This window comes from Pristis pectinata, chromosome 18 (assembly GCF_009764475.1).
Source record: "Pristis pectinata isolate sPriPec2 chromosome 18, sPriPec2.1.pri, whole genome shotgun sequence".
Lineage (NCBI taxonomy): Eukaryota > Metazoa > Chordata > Chondrichthyes > Rhinopristiformes > Pristidae > Pristis > Pristis pectinata.
Genome location: NC_067422.1, coordinates 25,265,241 through 25,286,558, shown reverse-complemented (window position 1 = coordinate 25,286,558; position 21,318 = coordinate 25,265,241). Strand labels below are relative to the sequence as shown.

The following is a 21,318-nucleotide window of genomic DNA, read 5'->3' as shown; positions in this document are numbered from 1 at the left end:
CTCACAGCCTAGTAATCACTTAATTTCTTTATCTAAAGAGCAATGTGTCATATCCCACTTGTTTAATACATATAATTTGCATCAAACATTAGCCAATTCATAGTTATGATTCAAATATGTTACCTCTTTGGCTGTCTTTCAATGGGGCTCATTTTTATTAATTTCATTTATTTTCCTAAACTGGTGCAAGATTTAGATACCAAAAGCAAAAAAAATCTTTTCTGAACAAGACACGTGTGGGGTAGAGCTGATGAGATAAATATAAAACCAGAGTAAAGGGAAAATAGGGTAAAGCAAATGATTGGAGTAAGTGCTATATGTATGAAAAGTCTCTTGGCAAACTACTTCACTCTGGCTACACAACCAGGCAAGTCTCACAGATGCACGGAGAATGATGTCATTCCCCATGCAATACTTGTTTAGAATCATGCCCTTGGAAATGAGGTCATGTCGTTTTGAGGCATGGCTATCACTGGGCTCTCAGAACAACCACATGGTACAAATGCTGCCACTCATAGGTTGCCTTACTTCCTCCTCTCCTGTGGTTGTCCCACACACCAGTCTCCTACCCCACCTTCCCAGTCTTCCCCCAGTGTCCAGAATACCCCTAACTTTCAAATTTCTCTTAGCCCCCACATTAACCACTAATTTTCCAAACTTCCACATCCTCCAGATCACCCCTGAAATCCCCCTAGGCTTCAGATTACCTCCGAATACTGGTTCACCCCACTCCGACCAAGACCCTGAACTGACTCTTGACTGTGGCCTGGATTTGCCTTCTGACTCCATCTGTGACAGCTGCCATTCTCTCCCATCTGTCTGCTAGTCCTGGTTGTGAGCCCAGACTTAGCTGATACCTTTCTTTTCATGATCTGAAATGACCAGACACTCAGAGGAAAGTGCAAGAAGGCTATTCAGTAGCATCCGAAGCCTTGGGTCTTGAACATGTTGAATATTGTTGCGTTGGGTCCAAAATTATACAAGTTACTGCTGTGCTGCACAATTACATTTTAGCAATCCCCTTGGCATCGGTGAATTTCCATGCCATAATGTTTTAAATTTTAGAGTTGCCATTTGCAAATGTACTGGTAGATCCTTTGTTTTATTAATAGTCTATTGTTGAATTTTGAAATGGCGGGGGAGAAATTTATTGGGTCACTACCCTTAAAGAGTGTTAGAATAATGGCCACCAGCTCTGCACACCTGCTGCCCATATGATTCCGTTATTGTCAGTAGACTTCTGACCATAGACTAATTCTGCCCTCTGGAAATGTTATTTGAGGTAGATGAGCAGAAGGTTTTCTTTGTGTATTATGTATATGAAAATCACAGACCTGTTTACAAAGAGGGAGATTATGACTTCTGTGTATAGCCAAAGAAAGTCTGCATGAATGAATATGTTTGATCAGCCAAACAGTTTCTTTCAACCTATACTTTACATTCTGATATATATTTAAATCAGTCAGCGCGCAGTCATCTTCTCACCACTTTTAAGGATGGAATAGCTATCAATTTCCATTGGTGATTTGAGATATTTGGCCTCAATCCCAACTGACCACTTTTGAAAATAGACTCAGAAGCACATTTCAAAGCTGTAATATATCACCAGCTGTACAGGAGGTAAGTAGCAAATACACCGTCTCACATTAATGCAGTAAGGCTTATTGAATACTGGAGAGTGGATGTTGGGGGGGGGGATGAATTACCACCACCAACCAATATTGGGGGAGAGGGGGGAGATAGGGCATAAAATATTTATTTATTTAGGTAATTTTTATTTCTAATGACCTTTGTCGGCAATAATTTGACATTGTTCAAGATATTTCTGGATGCAGGGATGACCTTGAATGTAACTGACTGCTAAGATATAAGGCCATTACTTACACTCAGCAGGTGTCTTCAAAGAGAAAAAGGCCATATACATCATTATTTCCATGAGTCAACCTTTAGTTATGCATATCTTGACAATAAAATTCTGATATAAATGACAGAATCAGATGATATTGTAAACTTAAAAAGCAAAGCTGAAGTCTTTTTAGGGACTTTTATGTTGAATTCACTGTATCACCACTGTGACAAGGCTTGTGGGTGAAGCAAGGGTGAATATTAATTTTTGTGACTATAGTATCCAGAGGGAGAATCTATTGATGGTAATCCTGAATGATGCATGTTCCCTGCAATGGAGAAACGGTAATGCTCGCAGTGTGGAATTAATGTGCTACAATTACTTTCAGCCTTATACAGACATAATTGAGGTTGATAACTGGGAATTTAGCAGTTTAATTTTAATTAATCAGGAAGATAAAGAAGTCCCTTGATTTTACTGCTACAGCATATTAAGAAAGGCTGATATATCACTCTTCAGGTCAGGCCCTATGACTCTTCTGCTGCTGGAGAGGGAGAAGTTGGGGTGGAGATGTTCTGAATCTGCAGGGAGCCACAATGCCCTCCAGTCGTATGTTGACAAGGAGGTTGAAGCCGATGCCCTTGGGTTAAAGGTCACAATCTAATCCTTCATGATCAATTTCCTTCTTTGATCTAAAACAAACTGGAGTAAAATAGAACAAAAAACTTAAATAATATATTTGGAAAGCTTTTTTGGAATCATGAAAACATATATCATGCATATTAAAGCACACAAATAAAAATTGGAAAACTGAAAGCAGACATCATGTGGAATGTTAACTGGATTGAAAACTACAATTGCATAGCACAAGAGGCATGACAAAGAAACTAGACTTTGCCCTGAGGAAACTATTTTGCATTTATATAAAGCCCTTAATTTAACAAATTGATCAAGATAATGCAGGTAGGTGTTGAGTATGGCATTATTATTAAGTTTACACAGTGATACGTACAATGTAATCAAATTTATTCAGGACACTAATGAATGTGTAATGGAGAAATGGTAACACTCACAGTGAGGAACTGGGATCTTGGTAAGATTCAAAGGTATTATAGGTAAACGAAATGAGCTGAACCAATGTATTTGGCTGGAAGTTAAAGTAACAATGAATGGACTTGGAAGAATGAATCATAATAACAAATAAATGAATTCAACGTATTAAAATAAAGTATGATCATCAGCTGATCATTCTTCATACAACCGATAGCAGCAAGCAGAAAGCTATTATTTTAAAGGACATTTTAAAAAGTGAATTAAAGAGTGTTTAAGTTTATCAGATTCATAGTGCTGATTGGGGGATTTCTAGCAAACATATAATGGGGACATGGGACCAATGGTCTCACTGTGGCAACCAGTGAGCAGCCATTCCTTTGAAGGCAAGTCCCAGACTTTTGCAGATCCCACCCCAGAGGTATCTCTGCTCCATTGCAGAACTCCCCTTGGAGTTCAGAAGTGGAGCCATTGTCTTGCTGGTGTTATTTTGCACTATGCTGGGAATTTGCATCTCTGGTCCCATGCTATGCTGGTGGTATATTTTATTATTTGTTATTGGTTTGTAAATGCCTTAGTGTGTTTTCATTAATGTTATTTTTGTGTTCTCTTATTGTCTAAAGAAATTGTAATAGTTTTTAATGTCTCTGAATGTCAGACTTTGACAGGAGACAAGCCTCTTCCCCAAGCCTTGCCTCCTGTCAAAGACTTGAAGGATGTTCTGGGAACAGGGCCTCAGTAACACACCAGTGAAGTATCAATGCATCTCGTTGAATGACACCCAGTGCAAAGACTCCCCTTGATTGGCCCTCCACAACCAGATGGGTAAGTACAGGTGGGTAGGAACCACATGCAATGAGTCTGCGTGATGGTTCCAGCATGATTCGGCTCAGGATTAAGGTCATTTATGCCTGATATGCCTTTCAATTCAATTATTTAGTTCACTGCAAAGGTAATGATACCACGGTAAAACTCTTGATAATCCACTATCTGACTATTCAGAAATCCCAATAGTTCGGCATCTGGCTCACTGGATGCTGAATACTGCACTCCATTTGCACACTGTGGCCCCAGTTCCCACGCTCCCTTTCAAGCCCCAAAGCTTCTCTCCCTGATTCCCATTGTATTCAAAAATCATCAATATCAACTTTGAAGATACTCATTGACTAAGCATCCACAGTCCTCTTGGGTGGAAAATTCCAAAGATTTACAACAACACTGCATAAAGAAATTTCTTCTAATCTCACATTTCATTTCATGACTGGTACTTTTAGCAATACAGCATAAGGACATAAGAAATAGGAACAGGAGTCGGCCATATAGCCCTTCAGGCCTGCTCTGCTTCTCCTCAAGATCATGGCTGATCTTCTACCTTTGCACTATTTTCGAGCACCGTCACCATATCCCTTGATTCCCTTTAATGTTTAGAAATTAATCAATCCCTTTTCAAAGGATTGAGTCTTCACAGCCCTCTGGAGTAAAAAAATTCCAAAGATTCCCCACCCTCTGAGTGACAAAGTTTCTTCTCATTTGAATCCTAAACAGCCTACCTCTTATTCTGCAAGTGTTTCCTAGTCCTAGACTCCTCAACCAGAGGAATTATCGTACATTCGAATGTGATGTCCTCTCATTCCTCTGAACAATGGAAAATTGGACCCTGTCCAATTAATCAGTCCTGATACAGTACACCCTCAATCTCCAAAACCAACAATTCCTCCATCAGAAATGGACCAGAGCTCACTTTGTTCTGACTCAGAGGCAAATCTAACCATGAATAAATCTGCAAAAGGCATCTACACACAATTCATTTAAAAGCTAATTTCAGATTTTGAAGACCTAAGTGCTTAATAAATGCCCCTTACATTATGGAAAAAAGTCAGACATTTTTCCGAGACCAGTAGATGTATGGTAGAGACATCCAGGAGCAATGGTTAATGTGCTGAATAATGACTTCCAGAAAACATTGCTAACCTTGCCATTGGGATCATAGAACTATCTGTTGAATCAGTGTTTAGAATTACAGCACAAGATTTTATTTTTCTTCTGATACTCTGCTGTATTACCTCTGGGGAATGTTTCATTGACTTTTACATTCTTTGGATGTTTTCTATGTTTTTCCTTTGGGAGATTAAGTAAGTTGGATAAAGTTAGTGAGAATGGGAACTTTTTCCTTTCTCAGGATGTGCACGTCACTGGCAAGGCTGGCATTTATTACCAGTCACTAATTTCCCTTGCAAAGAAGCCTTACTAAGCCATTTGGAGGTTAATTAAGAGTTAACCTTATTGGTAAGGAACGGGAGCCAGATTCAGGCCGTATTAGTAAGAACTGCTTCTCTTAGTGAAACAAATTGTGATGAGTGACAAAGGAATGGTTTCTTGGTCACTTTTACTGCTATCGGCTTTTTATTTGCATAAACTGTAATTCAGCTTCCCTGACGACTTGATAAAATGTCTTGTGTTATAACATCACAGAGGAAGGCCATTCATAGAGCACAGAAACAGGCCCTTCAGACCACCAGTTCATGCTGACCATCAAGTACCATTTACACTAATAGTGCATTAATGCTACTTTGTCTTCCCCATATTCCCAGATTACACCAATCATCTGCACACTCAGGGCAATTTTCAGAGGCCAGTTAACCTACCAACCCACATGTCTTTAGGACATGGGAAGAACCCAGAGCACCCAGAGCAAACCCATGTGGTCACAGGGACAGCGTCAGAGATCAGGATACTGGAGCTGTTATAGCTGCACGACTGTGCCACTCTTCTGCTCAGCTGGTCCATATCAGCTCCCAGGAGAGCAATCTCACAAGGCCCATTTTCCCTCACCTTATTTCCCTGCACCCCCACAACTTATTCTCTCCTGTACTCAACGATCAACTCCCTTTTGATTCCTTTTGCCATTAATTTACACTAAGGGGTCATTCACGGTAGACAGTTAACCTACCAGCACATCTTTGGGACAGATGAGGAAACCAGAGCACTCAGGGAGGGAACCAATCTAATCCCAGTGAGAAAGTGCAAACTTCGCACAATCAGCACCTGAGGTCAGGATCAAACATGGGTATCTCAAGCTGTGGGGCAGCAGCACTACTGGCTGTGCTCAGATTTGATCTGAAATTGTCTTGATTGCCTATTTACATTTTCCACTGCTTTATCATACTGTTAAGCAATAATATCTTCTGTAAGTAGCGTTCTCTCTGTTCTGCACTGATAATGCTCCCACCATCCTGCCACCTTCACACGTCCCCCTTCCACTGGCAATAAACTGGCTGTGTATCAGTGAAGTCGTCCAAAGGCCACCCATTATTCACCAGCAAGTTACTTCTGCAATGCTATCCAGCTTGCTGTGTTTGTGGATAATTGCAGTGTCTGAATCTTATTTGACACTGCAGTCTCCAGGTTCTTTTGCTCCCTGGTAGTACATCCATGATCATCAGAGTCATGCTGATGACAAATGATTTTGTAAGATTCTAAGTGCACTCGATCAGGTAAATGCTGTTTGTTTATGACAGGAGCATCTGAAACAGGGAATAGTCTCAGAATAATAGGTGGAACATTTAAGGCTGAGGGTTCAGAATCCCTTGAATTCCCAATACCAACTGGTGGGATTGTTGAAGCATTGAGTATAAGGCCAGGATTGATGGGTTTTTGAACCATCAGCCATAATATTACTAAATGGCAGTTGTGATCTTACCCCACATTCCACAACAAATCAATCTGAATGCAGACTGGTGTCAATTAGGCTTTAACACTTTTCTTAGTCTGTCTTGCCACAATGCTGCACCTCACCTTCAATAAGCTTGCAGATGGCATTGAATCTACAGGGAAAATGGGAGACAGTTTAGTCTCCATCCCCTTCACTCCAGAAGCATGATCACCCCAACTTCAGTCATCAACTGCAGTCACAGATGATGTTTGTATATGAGCACATTCAGAAGCTGAAATTCGGATCATTATCTATTCATTTACTGAAGCACATGGTACAATGTGATTTATGCATTACATCTGCAAAACAAAGGTCCTTTACCTGCCCTTGGTTGGCAACAGCACCCTCTGACACTAAAGGTCTACAATGAGACACTGGAAAATTGGACCACATACCATACCTTGGAAGCCACATCTCTGTGATGGCAAATATCGATAACAAAATTCATCATTGCCTTGAGTGCCCTAGTGCAGTCCTTGCTCATCTGAGGGAAAGAATTCCTGAAGATCAAGACCTTAAACCCAGCACAAAGTTTATGGTTTTTCAGGCAACAGTTATCCCCACTGTCCTTAATGCCTCTGTGACGTGGATTGCCAACAGCAAGCACCTCAAGACATTGCAAAGATACCACCAACACTTGCTCTGAACAATCCTCCAATTATGTTGGCAGGATAAGCAAACCAGTGTCCTCTCCCTGGCTAACACACCATTCAGTTTGTTCCATTGCAAAGGCCACATCACCTGCATGCCCAACACCAGACAACGGAAATAGAAACTATTCTAAATTATGTCATGACAAGAGATTACCAGGTAGACAGAGGAAAGGATTTAAAAATGTTTTCAAAGCCTGCTTGAAGAAGTGCAACATCCCCACTTTATCTCCAGCCCATGACTGCTCAAAATCAAGAAGGAGCATTCAGGCTGATATTGAGAAATTTGGATTCATCTTTGAGAGCACACAGAAGCCCAGTGTAACTGACAGAAAGTGTACCACCTCCTGCATTATCCACCTGTCAAGTATCTACTGTGCCACCTGTGGCAGTTTGTAGGACTCACATTAATCTCACCAGCCGTGTCAGAACTCTTAGAACTGGAATGGAATCAAGTCATCCTCAATCCTAAAGGACAACCTAAGAAGACAAAATGGCAGAACAAGCTTGTTAGGCCATGTAGTTATTCTTATTTTTGCTGCATTAAAGAAAAATTGCATCTTCTATGACATAATTACCTCACTTTCCACAACATTAAAGATATGAGTATAATGTTTAATCCGTCCCAGGAAGCTTCCATCTGGAGAGTTGAGGGAACCAGCGAGCCACTTAATTAAATGGAGGAGGCTACTGATCAAAAATTACGCACAAATAGGAACACCTTTGAAGACTGAATATTTTGCTGCCTTTTCTGTCAAGTGAAATATGTGAGTTTGCATTCGGCTTCACCTGAATGATGCTGAATTTATGACAAGATGTCATCAAATCGTTTATACTTAGAAGTAGATTGTGGAATTCTCCAATTCACAGTTCCCTGAACGGAGTGCTTAAGTTACCAGTCACGCTGGATTTTTCTCTGGCTGCAGAGAACAGGAAAATTCTGTGGCTAAGCTGATTTTGCACTTGGCTAATCAATATGATATTTCAGGAGCAGAAGGAAATACCTGTCATGTGATTCAGTTTGCATTTTGAAAGACATTTGTTATAAGTTATTTCCTTATAAGTTAGTTATCATAACAACAGCTTGGCTTCTAGTCTGACTCTAGGTACCAGCAGCTGTAATTGTACCTCTGTTCATGTAGAAGTTTCACTTGGGATAGAGAATGTTGCCTGGTTATTTGATTTGGGGAGACAACACAGCTGAATCTATTCCTTCTCTTCCACATTATCCCCACTTGCACTTCGAACCATCGTGTTGTCAGATAACAATAAAGAACCAGAACTATTTTGTTAACAATACTTTGAATACTTTTTTTTGCCATTTCATTAGGGTTCTGGCATACATGATTGAGCAGCCTAGTTAATGGGTACCCAGCACACTACGCTAAACATTCACTCCCTCCATGGCTGCAATATGTACCACCTACCAAGTGCACTACAGCTACTTGACCAGGCTCCTGTGAAAACACCTCCTAAACCCTTGACCTCGAGCACCAAGAAGGTCAAGGGAATCTGCTGAATGGTTTCCAGACAAGTCACACACCATTCTGGCATTGCCGATCTTTCTTCGTTGCTGGGTCTGAATACCGGTACTCCCTACCCAAAAGAACTGTGGGAGCCCCTTCACCAGAAGAATTCCAGCAGGTCCAGAAGGAGCTCACCACCTTCTCAAAGGCAATTAAGGATAGATAATAAAGGCCAATCTTTCCAGTGATGCTCAAATTCTGTAAGTGAATAAAAAATGGCAGAGCAGAACTGAGTAAGGCCAAGTGAGCCTGAATGTTGATAATAAATACAGGTTTAAACCTTCCTTTTGAATGCGTTGCTTAACATTTGGATGAAGCGTTTAATCAATTCAAGTTTCTCTTGGCAGTTTATGTCATTCAAAGTCTTCTCTGGGAAAGATTCCTGATGCATTTTACAACTTTCCATATTCTCTACAAAATATATATGCATTGCATTATTGCCTTTAAAATTTATGCTCCTTTACTCTCTAAGGATTTGTTGCTAACAATAGTTTTGTGCATTGCTTGATATGCTGTTCTTCAGATGAATCATAAGTCAATGACCATGAAGTATTTATTAACTCTGGTGACATCAAGTCCATATTGCTCTCAACAGCAAGTTTAAGCATGGAAAAGTAACTGTACAACAGGAACTAACTGAAGTTCAGGGCAATTACAAGAATGATAACCTTCAGTATCCGGTTTGTTCCAACCCTAGAACACAGAAACTTGAGATTGAAGTTCTAGAGTTCGTTAAGATACAATCCTCTCTTAATTTAAATTTTCCTCACAGTGAACTCGGCAAAGCTGTTTTTGTTGTAAATGACATACATAGCAGCTGCTGTGGTGACTCACAGCTTAGGGAATTGGTATGAAGCACAAGGGAGTGGAGGTCCATTGCCAGACCAGGCATCGCCCACACTGGAATTTGATTTTCAAGCTCAGTTCAGGAATACTGCAATGAGCAGGGCTCTAACAGCTGTGCTCTTTACGCCAATGGCAGCGGGAAACATAAGGAAAGACAATGGGCTTTACAAAATATTGATGGTCACTGACATCAATGAAAACTCAGCAGTCTTTGTGAATTTATCTTTACTTCTTGAAGTATCAGTTGGTCTTACTATCAGTTCAAAGATGTCCCTGCTATTTGCAACTGCAATGTCTTGAAGATAGCTAAGAAGCCAATCACTTTGAAGAATTCATACAGATGGCATACCAAGAAGTATAAAACATTCACTTAGAAATCCTAGTGCACCCAAATGGGTGTGGTGGATGGGGAAGGGGGTTGGAAGAAGAATGGGGATGCTGCTTTGGCTTGGGTGCTATGGGTGGTTGGGAAAAGAATTGGATCTGTTCCTTGGGTTGTGGGGAGTGGACCCAAGGAAAACTTAGAACCATGGTGGGGAGGGCCAGAATTGCAGCTGAGGTTTGGAAGCCATAATAAGATGTACGGACTTGGAGTCTGAGGCCGCCATTGAGGGCAGGAAGGTAGATGGATTGCAAGGTTGAAGGGTGTCTTCAAGACCTCGTGGACTTGGAAAGAAAATCTTAGGGAATGCCAAAATGATTAAAGGTAATTAGGGCACTTAACCTGACAGGGACATTAGTCCATGTTGCGTTGAGAAGATCTGTTTTTTTTATGGGGATGACCATAATGATCACCCTATAACAACTTAGTCCAAGTTCACCTACTTGCAACAATCCAAAAAGAAAAATTTGCAAGAAATAGTGTCATTTTGTGTGACTCTAATGTGGAATTCATGTCATGGGTACAAAGCTGTCACACACCTAGAAGTGCTCAGTAGAATTTCTGGAGTCAGGCAAAACAAGTGGAAATGGGTGTTGCAGAAATTTACTCCAGAAGTAAATCAGTTTACAATTACATAATGTGGGAAAGATGGTGTCACGTGAAAGGAATTTCTGGTAAATTCTTCTAACTCACCTATACATTTTACATTTCACTGCAAAATAAAGATTAGAACATACACACAGGATAAGGCAGAAATAAAAACAACAAAAGCAAACCTTTTTTAAAAAAAATGTTATTTTAAAATCTATTGCAGTTTAAAATAGTTTAAGAAATTACTATCTAAATGTATATAACTGGTTTTTTAGGGCTAGAGTGTTTGCTAAGAATTGACTGGTTTAATGCATTATTAAAGCCTCATTCACATCTCATGTGGCACACGGTAATAATTTCAGGATATTTTGCAAAAAGAACACCTGAGATACTTGACAGTACATTTATTTTCCCTGAAGTAAATTGCCGTGGCTTTTGAAGCAATGCACCCTGTAAAGGAGTGTAAAGAAAATCACTGATAGCAGCACCTAGATATCTGCATTTAACCGTGCATGTACATCCCCCAGAATTTGTAATCAGCTTTTGTGTGTGATAATGGTGGGAGCTGACAGTTTAGCCATCTTTACGATCACACAATCCTGCCAGGTGACTTTCATTACTGGAAATAAACAGATCATTCTCAGGTTGGCAGGCTGTGTGTAATAAGTGGGATGTGGCAGGGATCGGTGTTTGTGCCCCAGCTTTTCACAATGTATATCAAAGGTTTGGCTGAGGGGTTCAAATGGCATTCATTCAAGTTTGCTGATGATACTAACTTAGGTAGGATTTTGAGCACAAAGGAGGATGTAAAGAGGCTTTTTGGTGAATGGACAAGCTGCGTGAGTAAGCAAAAACACGGCAGATGGAATACAATACCGAAAAATCTGAGGTCATCCATTTTGGTGCAGAAAATGGAAATGTGGAATATTTGTTAAATGGTGAATGATTGAGTGCTGTTGAGATTCAAAGGGACCTGGATGTGCTTGTAAACAAATCACAGAATGCCAACATGCAGGTGCAGGAAGTGATTAAGAGAACACATAGTACATTTCCATATTTCCATTTTCCTTTAGACGTCTGAAGCCATTTCAGCCCATTGAGTCTATGCTGGCTTGAGGTGCAATCCCATTCCTGACTAATTTTCCCAGTAACCCATTCTCTCCACATTCCCATCAACTCCCCCCAGATTCTACTATTCACCTACACACTAGGGGCAATTTACAGTGGCCAATAACCTACCATGCGATAGTCTTGGGCCTTACATGTTGTATGCAGTTTTGGTCTTCTTACCCAAGGAAGAATGTACTTGCCTCAGATGGATTGGAGCAAAGATTCATTAGACTGATTGAAGGGATGGTGGGTTTACCATATGTGAAGAGATTAAGTAGACTGGGACTATATTCTCTAGCTTTTAGAAGAATGAGAGGAGTTCTCGTTGTAACAAGCAAAATCCGTTAAGGGCTTGATAGGCAAGAAGTACAAAAGATGTTTATCTGGCTGAGGTGTCTTGGGCCAAGGGCACAGTTTGAAAAGAAGGGGTGGGCCATTTATGACTGAGAAAAGGAGAAATTTCCTCACTCAGAGAGAGCAAAATCTTTGAAATTCTTTATTCCAGAGGGCTTTGGAATCTCAATCTTTGTGTTAATTCAAAACAGAGGTCAATCGATTTCTGGACATTATAGAAATCAAGAAACATGGGGGTGATTCTGGGAAATGGCACTATGGTAGAAGATCAGCCACGATCTTAAAGAATGGCAGAGCAGGCTCGAACGGTCAGCTGATCTGCTCCTGCCTGCTATTTCTTAACTTCATTTGTTCTTATGCTCAACATCCAGCCAAAAACATCACTGGTATTGGCAGTTTAACTACACTGTTGATCCAGCATGGGAACTGAGTGGTGTGGGAATATCTAGCAGAGAGGAGTAAGTACCGGAGAAACAGAGACAAATTTGTCATAATTCATTCAGAGTTCTGGACACAGTCGTTCCTGCCCCAGCACGTCTTTGCACCTGTCTGAACTGCAGATGCTCTCTTTAGACATCTATTTTATTTTCTCTTCAAATAATCAGCTTTTATTATTGTTCCAAATTTAGTCTGTATCCAGATGAAACATCTTGAGATATTTCCATGGTTATGTGTGGACTTCATAATATGTGTTAATTTAAGCAGTCTTCACAGATTCAATTAAAGCTTGAAGCTTGATCCAATTAATTTTAATTTTCTTCAAATCACCTCTTTAAAATCTTTATAACAGGTGTTAGTGGAAGACTACCAGAAAGAATGAAGTTAAAGGGTGATTTATTAACTTCAGTAATTGGCTTGAAATAAATTTGTTTGCAGATACGTGACAAAAATATGCAACAAAATGACATTCCATGATGCCACTTGAGAATGACATGTTCTCAAAATGGTTCAGAAGAATTAATAAATTCTGATGGTGCTCTGTTATCTTAGCTACATATGTGTTTACTCCTCTGTCAATGGAAAAGCCTTGGGAAACATAGTGCATGTGAAGTCATTAAAAAATGTTGCACTAATATGGTCAACTTCAGTTCTCACTGCTCATTATCAATTAACTAAACTGATAATAAAAAGTTTTAATGATGCAGGTGATTTTTTAAATTTATTTGAAGCAACTGTTTCACAATTCCTTTACTTCACCCAATCAGGTGGCAGCAGTCTTCAAAGTCATCGGGATTGTCGAGCAATCTGCAGTCATCTGGTGCCAAGGCTGATGCACTCAGGGAAGAAATGGAGGAAGCAGCAAATCGTGTGGAGATCTGCAGGGTACCAACCATTACTGGAATATTATATGTTCCTATTCTGTAATGTACAAGTTTGAGTAATTGAGCAATTCAACTCTTGAATCAAATTCTACAGTGTTCATGTTTCAGAGTACGGGTGGGCCAAAGCTGCCATGGGTTTGCACAGAGTTTAGAACCTAAAGTACATAACACTTTACTGTGAGTCTAGAGTGTTGGTGGACACTTGAGCAAACAGACAATCAAAGGGTGGCATGGCAGCATTAGCAGTTAGTGCGACACTATCGCAGCACCAGCGATCGGGGTTCGATTCCCATCGCTGTCTGTAAGAAGTTTGTACATTCTCCCTGTGTCTGTCTGGGTTTCCTCCTGGTGCTCCGATTTCCTCCCATATTCTAAAGATGTACGGGTAGGTTAACATGGGTCTAAAATGTGTGGCATAGACTCGTTGGGCCAGAAGGGCCTGTCACCATGCTGTATTAATGAATTTTTTTTAAAAGATAAAGCTTTTAAAAAGCGTGTAGCAGATCCCTACCCTCACTGCACTACACATGTCTGCTTTTTAGTGAGAATTATTGGATTTAGATATAAAGTTCAGATTAGAAAGGAATCCTTTATTCAGTAAAATTCAAAAAATATTGTTTTTCCAAGGTTTTACTTAAAGGTTTCAATGTGTAGTGATTATCTAAATCAAATTAAGCAGTGCTCAGATAATGTAAGTGTGACTGGTTGATATAATCTAAATTTTTAAGAAATTAGTCCAGATTTTAGGGGGAATTGCTGTGGGTTCTGTATGGAACATTTGGCATTTCTCCACATAAGTGGCAGCAAGTTTGCGATTCCCACATGTGTATGCACATGTGGAAGTGCTGAACTTGTTCCCTGCTCTTTGCCAGTGATTTCCTGACTGCATCCAGCAGGATCCAGTGGTGAAATGCTCAGCTGTAGCAATTCCCTAGCATTTATGCGGGAGAATTTGCCCAAAATACACTTGGAAGAGGAACAGCATTTCCATTCATTTGATTGGAGAGGACCATCTGCAAAGAAGCAAGGTAAAATCTGGTTAATTTACAGATTTTGGATTAATTACATTGAATTCAATGTTTTTAATTGATTTTGTGTTCTTAAGTGATTTAAAGTTTTTTTGCATTTTAATGAGTTCAACATTTTTTGTGGTTTCAGTGGTTTTTTAAATATTTATGAATGTATCTGAAAGCTGGAAATGGAAAAAAAAATGCAGTTTTTCGGAGATTTGACAACTGGTAAAGCAGGCAGCATGGCTTAGCTGGCTGCCATTGTTTTGTTCAGCTGTTTCATGGATGGGGCTTGTTTCAGCCTTCCCATATAGAAGCATTTACGCTGCAGGTCCTTGCAGCTGAGCAGGACTGTGCCACTGAAGATCATTTTCCAGCAAATTGGCACTGGGGTTTCCACAATAGGTAAGTGCAGACAAACTGCATGCATCAACGGCAAGTGTGGGAAGCTCACCACTGACAGGAACGTCTGGCCTATTTTGTAAGTTCAACTTCTCTCTCCATATACAGGTTCTGCCCTGGTTAAGAATGCCCGACTTATGGACAGCCCGTTTATATGAGCAAGCATTTGGGAGACCAGCGGGATAGATTTCCCAGCTGCTGCAAGGTTGCAGACATCTTCTACTGGATGGGAATGGGGCATTTCCATGTGCCTTCTCCCCCCCCCCCACCCCTCCCCCCAGAGCTGCAGCAACCTAACCAAGTGGAGCTGGGAGTGCTGAGTCAGTGAGGCCAGCTGCCAGACGCTCTTCCCAAACCTGCTCATTCTCCTGTCACACTTGTTTCTGTGATCATCTGCCACGTACTATTTTTGTTCATTTCCGACTTATGAACTGCTCAGGTTACAAACAGTTCTCAAGAATGGAACCGTCATAACCTGGGGAGGACTTGTATTACTAATTAAGTGCCGTTGCCAACTATTTCAGTCCTGCCACTTAACTTGGTATGTACTTTCTGTTTCTCCTCTTTGAGTCTTTCTCTGTAGCCTCTCTCTCATATGACCAGAAACCAGTACATTTCATGACAACGGTCCAGAAATAACCCCATCAAACTGAATAGATAGAAAGAGCTTTAACAGAGGCGTAAATATTCAAATAAAATAATTATAGGCCAGCATCTGCAGTCTCTTGTGTCTCCATAAAATATGGGCACTTTGAAAGCTGTCTCTAAGTAAAAACTGTATATCATATTTCCAGTACAATAATGTAGGTGTGTGCCCATAAAATATTTTATCACACTTCTGATTGCAAACAATGATGGAGAAAATCTGCTGTGATCATTTTTGAACATAATTGTTATTTCACTAATTATGCCCAGATTGGATAAATCTCCATGATCATTTCTTTTGATATTGCTTTCTAAAAGAATCAAAATATTTCTTCCCACAGTGAAGAACAAACCAAAATAAGGTATATTCTAGTGAAGCAGGAGAAAGTGAATCTTCCACTATTTTTACAAACATGATGAGTTTTAAAATATATGAAAGGTTGAACTGTAAGAAGAATCTTTTAAATTTTAAAACAAAAGAACAACAACAAAAAAATATAGAAATAGCAGGAAGCAAGTTGGCCCTCATGCCTTCTCCACTATTCAGTAAGATTCTGTTTAATTTATCACCTTAGCATCACTTTCCAGCATTACTAACACCACGTCACTTGATTTCTTTAATGCCTAAAAATCTGTTGATCTGTGTCTTAAGTATGCTCAGTGACCGAGTCTCCACAGTCCTCTTGGATAAAGAATTCCAAAAAGTTAACCATACTAAGGGTGAAGAAATTTTTGCTCATCTCTGTCCCAAATTCTATTTCTAGACATTCCAGCCAAGAGAAACAGCATTCCAACATTTACCTGTCCATCCCAATGAGTTTCACTGAGATCATGCCTTACTCATCTAAACTAAACAGTGTATAGGTGCTTCCTACTAATTTCTCCTTATAAGACAAATCCACAATCTCAGGAATCAATATGATGAATGTTTGCTGCACTTCCTTTATTGCAAGTTTATTCTTCCTTAGGTAGGAGTCAAGATCTGTGCACAATATTCCAGTAGAGGCTCAGTAGGGTCTATACAATCTTCTATAATTAGAGCAGAATATCTTTACTTCTGTAGTTAAATCCTCTTGCATAAAGGCCAACATACCATTTGCCTTCTTAATTTTTTTGCTATTTCTGCATGTTAAAGTGATTCATTTACAAGGACAGTGGCACAGCTCGTGAAACTTCTGCCTCACAGCACCAGAGAACCCAGGCTCAATCCTGCCCTTGGGGAGTTTGCATGTTCTCCCTGTGGTTGTGTGGGTTTTCCCTGGGTATGCAGGATGGTAGGTTAATTGGCAAATGTAAATTGCCTCTAGTGATGGGAATGTGCAGAAAATAAAATGGGGATGAATGTGAATGGATGGTTGTTGGTCAGCACAGACTCAATGGGCCGAAGGGGCTGTGTCTGTGTAGTATCTCTCTGTGACTCAGACATTTGTAAATCCATCATTATAGTACTACTTACATTGGTTCTGCCTCCGTCTGAATAAGAATAATGTGGTTTATCTTCAAATTCATCCTGTGCATTGTCAGAGGTCTTGATCTACAAATACCCTTTTCCTCAATTAAACAAAAACTGTGCTGGTATATTGAAGCTGGTGATGAATTTCATCATCAATGTCCGCCTCCACCAACAGGCGGCTCCTGAGATTTGGGAAAGGTCTGCATTTTCCTGAGTATCCCCTTGAATCTTTATTTCCATGGGGTAGGGAATAGGTCAAGTATCAGACCTTCGTCTTGTGTTTGTGGGGATGCTGTTTGCTCCGTGATAGCATGCAAACTGTAATATTAACCAATGGGTTCTACAACAGGACCATTTTCACTGAAGACTGATGTCAAACAAGGCTGTGTCAGTGGCTCAGCACTTCTCTCAATCTTTCTTGTCATAGTGTTGCATCTGACCTCCAACTAACTTCCCATGGGAGTGAAAATAATCTTCAGGACCAATGAGAAGCTGTTCAACCTATGGCAACTGCACTGCAGAACCATGGTTACCCAAACCTCAGTAGTCGAGCTGCCGTATGTAGATAATGCTTGTGTTTGTACATGCTCACAAACCAAGCTCCAAGTTATCATCAATGCTTTTACTGAAATAAGTCATGATGATGTGACAGCTGTTGCCATTGCTGCATAAATTACCATGCCTAGGGATACGACTGATGTCATATTTGCCATGTAAACTGCTCAAGCTGAACCTTGATTGGCGCTAGACATTAAATGATGCCTTCCCCTTAAAATTACAGCTTCACTGTAATAAAGCACACCCCATAACTGCCATGTTGTTCTGGCAACAATTACACATGATCCCCAGTGCAATGTTGATCACTATTTCACGATTTTTATCCCTGCTTCCTTTGCTTCTTTAATAGTTGTCCTGACCACCTCTGAGGAATGGACTTCTGTGAGTGACAGAGAACAATGAGGGATGTCAAGCATCCCATGCTGTGACATAGTGCCTATGTTGCCCTTCCTCCAGACCCCTCCCTTTCTGCAGCAAATTGAATGGGATAGGATTTGGTGAGTGAGGACTGATCGGAAATGATGGCCTGTCCAGGAAAGCATGACACCACATTAATCAGGTCCTGTTATTGTGAGCTGAGTGAAATATCATGCTTTGTTGCTGATATTTTGTCCATTGTGTACCTTGGGATGCTCATTTCTAGTAATGGTTTAAAATGAACCCTCAGTTGGAGACTTATGAGGGATTTCTCATGAATGATTTGTGAACTTCATTGGCTTGAAATGTCAGTTCACACCCTGCCCATCAAATGCCAGTCAGATCAATATGTTGTTGGTGTGTTATTTTCAACTGTTGTGGTTGCAATGCCAATTGACACCATTAATGTTGAGCAGCAGTCCAGATGGTTCAAGATTTCAACTAGTGTCCAAATCGGCAGAGTGGAACTAATCCATTGAAAATATACATTGTGCAGATGTTCTAACAAGATATTGCTCATTGGGAAATTCAGTGAATTTGTATCAAGCTTTTAATGTTATAGAGTCAGTGAATAAGTTATTGAAACGTAACATTCAGTGTGCATGGAAGCACACAACAAAATGTGGGGTGATTTTATGAATCATTTGGATTCTCCTTGCTGATCATTGGTGTACCTAGATGGTGTTATAATTGTCTTGTGCAGAGGGTGAGTTACTGTGCATTGGAGAATTTTAATTTGCAGCCTTCCTGTGAAAATTGTCTCTCTATGAGGGAATCCCTGATCTCCCATTCGGCCAAAGCCTGCCTCCTCTGCTCAGCTGATACAAGAGGTTATGGATGCTGAGCAGAATCATCCTCCTTCCTTTTGCTCCACCTCTTCTTTCTCTCTTTGCTTGTACCCTCAGTCTGTGGGTCTCCATGGTCCTCGGCACTAGCTGCAGTTTGTGATTTGACAGAAAATATAGCACGCAGCACATGATGATAAAGCCTCTACATCTGCAGCATGTACTCTGGGGCATCCAGACTGATGAAGGTTACAAAATCTCATCTTATGGAAACCAGTGGTGCTTTCTCCTACTATCCTGGTACCTGTGTGGTCCTTCAAGACCAACAGATACTCCTGCGTTAATCCAATTACAGAAGTACTGACAATTATTGTAATATAGAAATGTGCAGTGTATTTTGAAACTGGCCAACATTTGGTGACATTAAATGGAGAGAGGGAAAAGACTACCACATAGCAACTAGTGTTGCCATTTCTTTGATTCTATGTAATTAGATATCTTCCAACCAAACTCGAATTTGTCCAAGTCTCCAATTGACCATTGTAAGAAAACAATCACAACCTAATTGTTAACAACATAAAACTGCAGATTTAAGTAAAAACCTGAACCATACAAAAACATGTTCTTCACTTATTAGTAGATAATGACAATTAAATATTCATTCATTAATGATTAAGAACCTCCTCCGAGGTTGAGAGACTTTACTGCGATAATAGCAGAGAAACTAGAAATGATAAGGATTCTTGTTTGTACCTTGTTGTGTCCAGTTTGGCTCCTGTACTGTTCTGTGTCTGTTAGCCACATCCGGTCAAGAACCCATTGTAAACTATACTTTGAGCTTAACTGGTTTATCCTGTATCAATACATTCAGTTAGTCAATAAAAGCATAAACGTATGATAGCATTGCTAAATAATAGCACTAGTCTCCAACAACATAATTAGTTTTTGTATTTCAGACTTTGCTTGCAATTTACCACTTTCCGAAAAACACTGTCTTTTGGTGGTATGAGGCTAATGTGAAGCCCTCAATATTCATCCTTTACACATCAAATGCTGTTTGGAATGCCTAAAATTATACATTAAGTTTCTCAAAAATTCCTTTTTGAATTTATACCTGTGAATCATAGAACAATTCCAACGTTTCTGCTTGCTGTCCTCTGACAGGGCAGGGAACTAGAATTTGCATAAACACAGCTGTTGCTCCACTGTAAAAGCTGTAATCCCCCAGGAGATAGGTGCATAAAATATCTAACATCTCCTAAAGCAACTACACCTCACAAGTCCAAAGGTGAGTATATAAAATATGTATATAAAATATGTGAAGATATGCTGCATTGAAAAATTCTTTCAGTTAATACTCTAGATTCTCGATATCCCCACATTAAACCAATTATGCAAATACTGACTGGTCTTCTATAATATTACATTTTGAGGAAAAAACTAGATAAATGTACTGTAACATTTGAAATCAGCTAACTTTTGGTCACCTTGTGATGGCATTAAATGGAAACAGAGAGCAGTGTAGCACTTAAACTGCAAAACTGGAATCTTTTAGAATTATTTACCAGAGGGGTACTTAAACAGTGCCATTACCAGTTCAATGAACACAGCCAAGGATGAATGTTTTCATAATAACCTGAGGGTCCAAAGGCCCCAGAGCAGCCAGCTGCCTTCTTTTCTGTTGCCTGGAAAATGGGCAAGCAGTTGGAAATAATTAAGCCTGAACATTTACATTTGATCACCATTTAAAATTGAAGCTCAGTGATATGAAGCCTCTGATACATTGTATAGTATACATGAACTAGCATGGGATATTAAAATATAATTAAACAAGAAATGACTACATTATTTATAACCCACACTTCCTCCTGAATGATTCATAGTATAGTTCACTACCATTCCAAAACAAGGCGGATCTAATCTAGAACATCTTCATTGTTGTGTAATTCACTAACATTTTTCCATTTTTCTGTCAAATGCAGGATCAACTGGCAGCGGACATGTACAGTTTTGTGGCCAAAGAAATAGACTATGCAAATTATTTTCAGACAGTGAGTACAATAGAAATATAAGGATTATTGCAATAAAAATCAAAATAATAAATGTTAAAGCTTAAAACAAATCGGAATCAGTCTCCTCAATGAATTACAAGGCTGGAATGGTCCATTTGATTTTAAAATCCTCTCATCAACTTAGTGATCATAATTAACCTGACAGCAGAACACTGGGTGCTTGAGAAAAACATGCTGCAAATTTAAGCGTTTTATTTCTATTCATTTCTATGTGAAGAATGTCAGTTTCTCGTGGAAGTTCTTTGGTTCAATGAATTATTATCTCTGGGTCAGCAGGGCAGCACTGAAGTGAACTAGACTCCCTCAGAGGATCAGACCCATGTTAGATCAACACAACTATCTCACCTTGTCTGTGTGTTGCAGATAGTCTTCTGTGTGTGAAAAAGCCCTATGTGTGTCTTTAGTATTGTATAAAAATACATCAGTTTATTGTTATATATTAGGTGACTTCTGATTGTTAGGCACAACCAGTTTAGCATTTTATCAGAAGGCAAGGTTTGAAGTTGAATCCATATGACCAAGGCCACTTTACCTATTCATCTAGGAAAAATCTACAGTCACAGCATTCATCTCCCAACAGGCTTCAA

The 21,318-nt window shown here is 39.8% G+C and overlaps 1 protein-coding gene across 5 annotated transcripts in view; it reads left to right on the top strand.

The window, feature by feature from the left end:
- The window catches only part of arhgap44a (Rho GTPase activating protein 44a), a 239,116-nt gene that overhangs the window by 172,272 nt on the left and 45,526 nt on the right, over positions 1–21,318 (top strand). For all 5 annotated transcript variants that reach the window (XM_052032773.1, XM_052032770.1, XM_052032772.1 and 2 more), the window contains exons 7-8: positions 13,273–13,390; positions 20,642–20,710. In XM_052032773.1, coding sequence (XP_051888733.1) covers positions 13,273–13,390; positions 20,642–20,710 — 187 coding nt within the window. The remainder of the gene's footprint in view (positions 1–13,272; positions 13,391–20,641; positions 20,711–21,318) is intronic.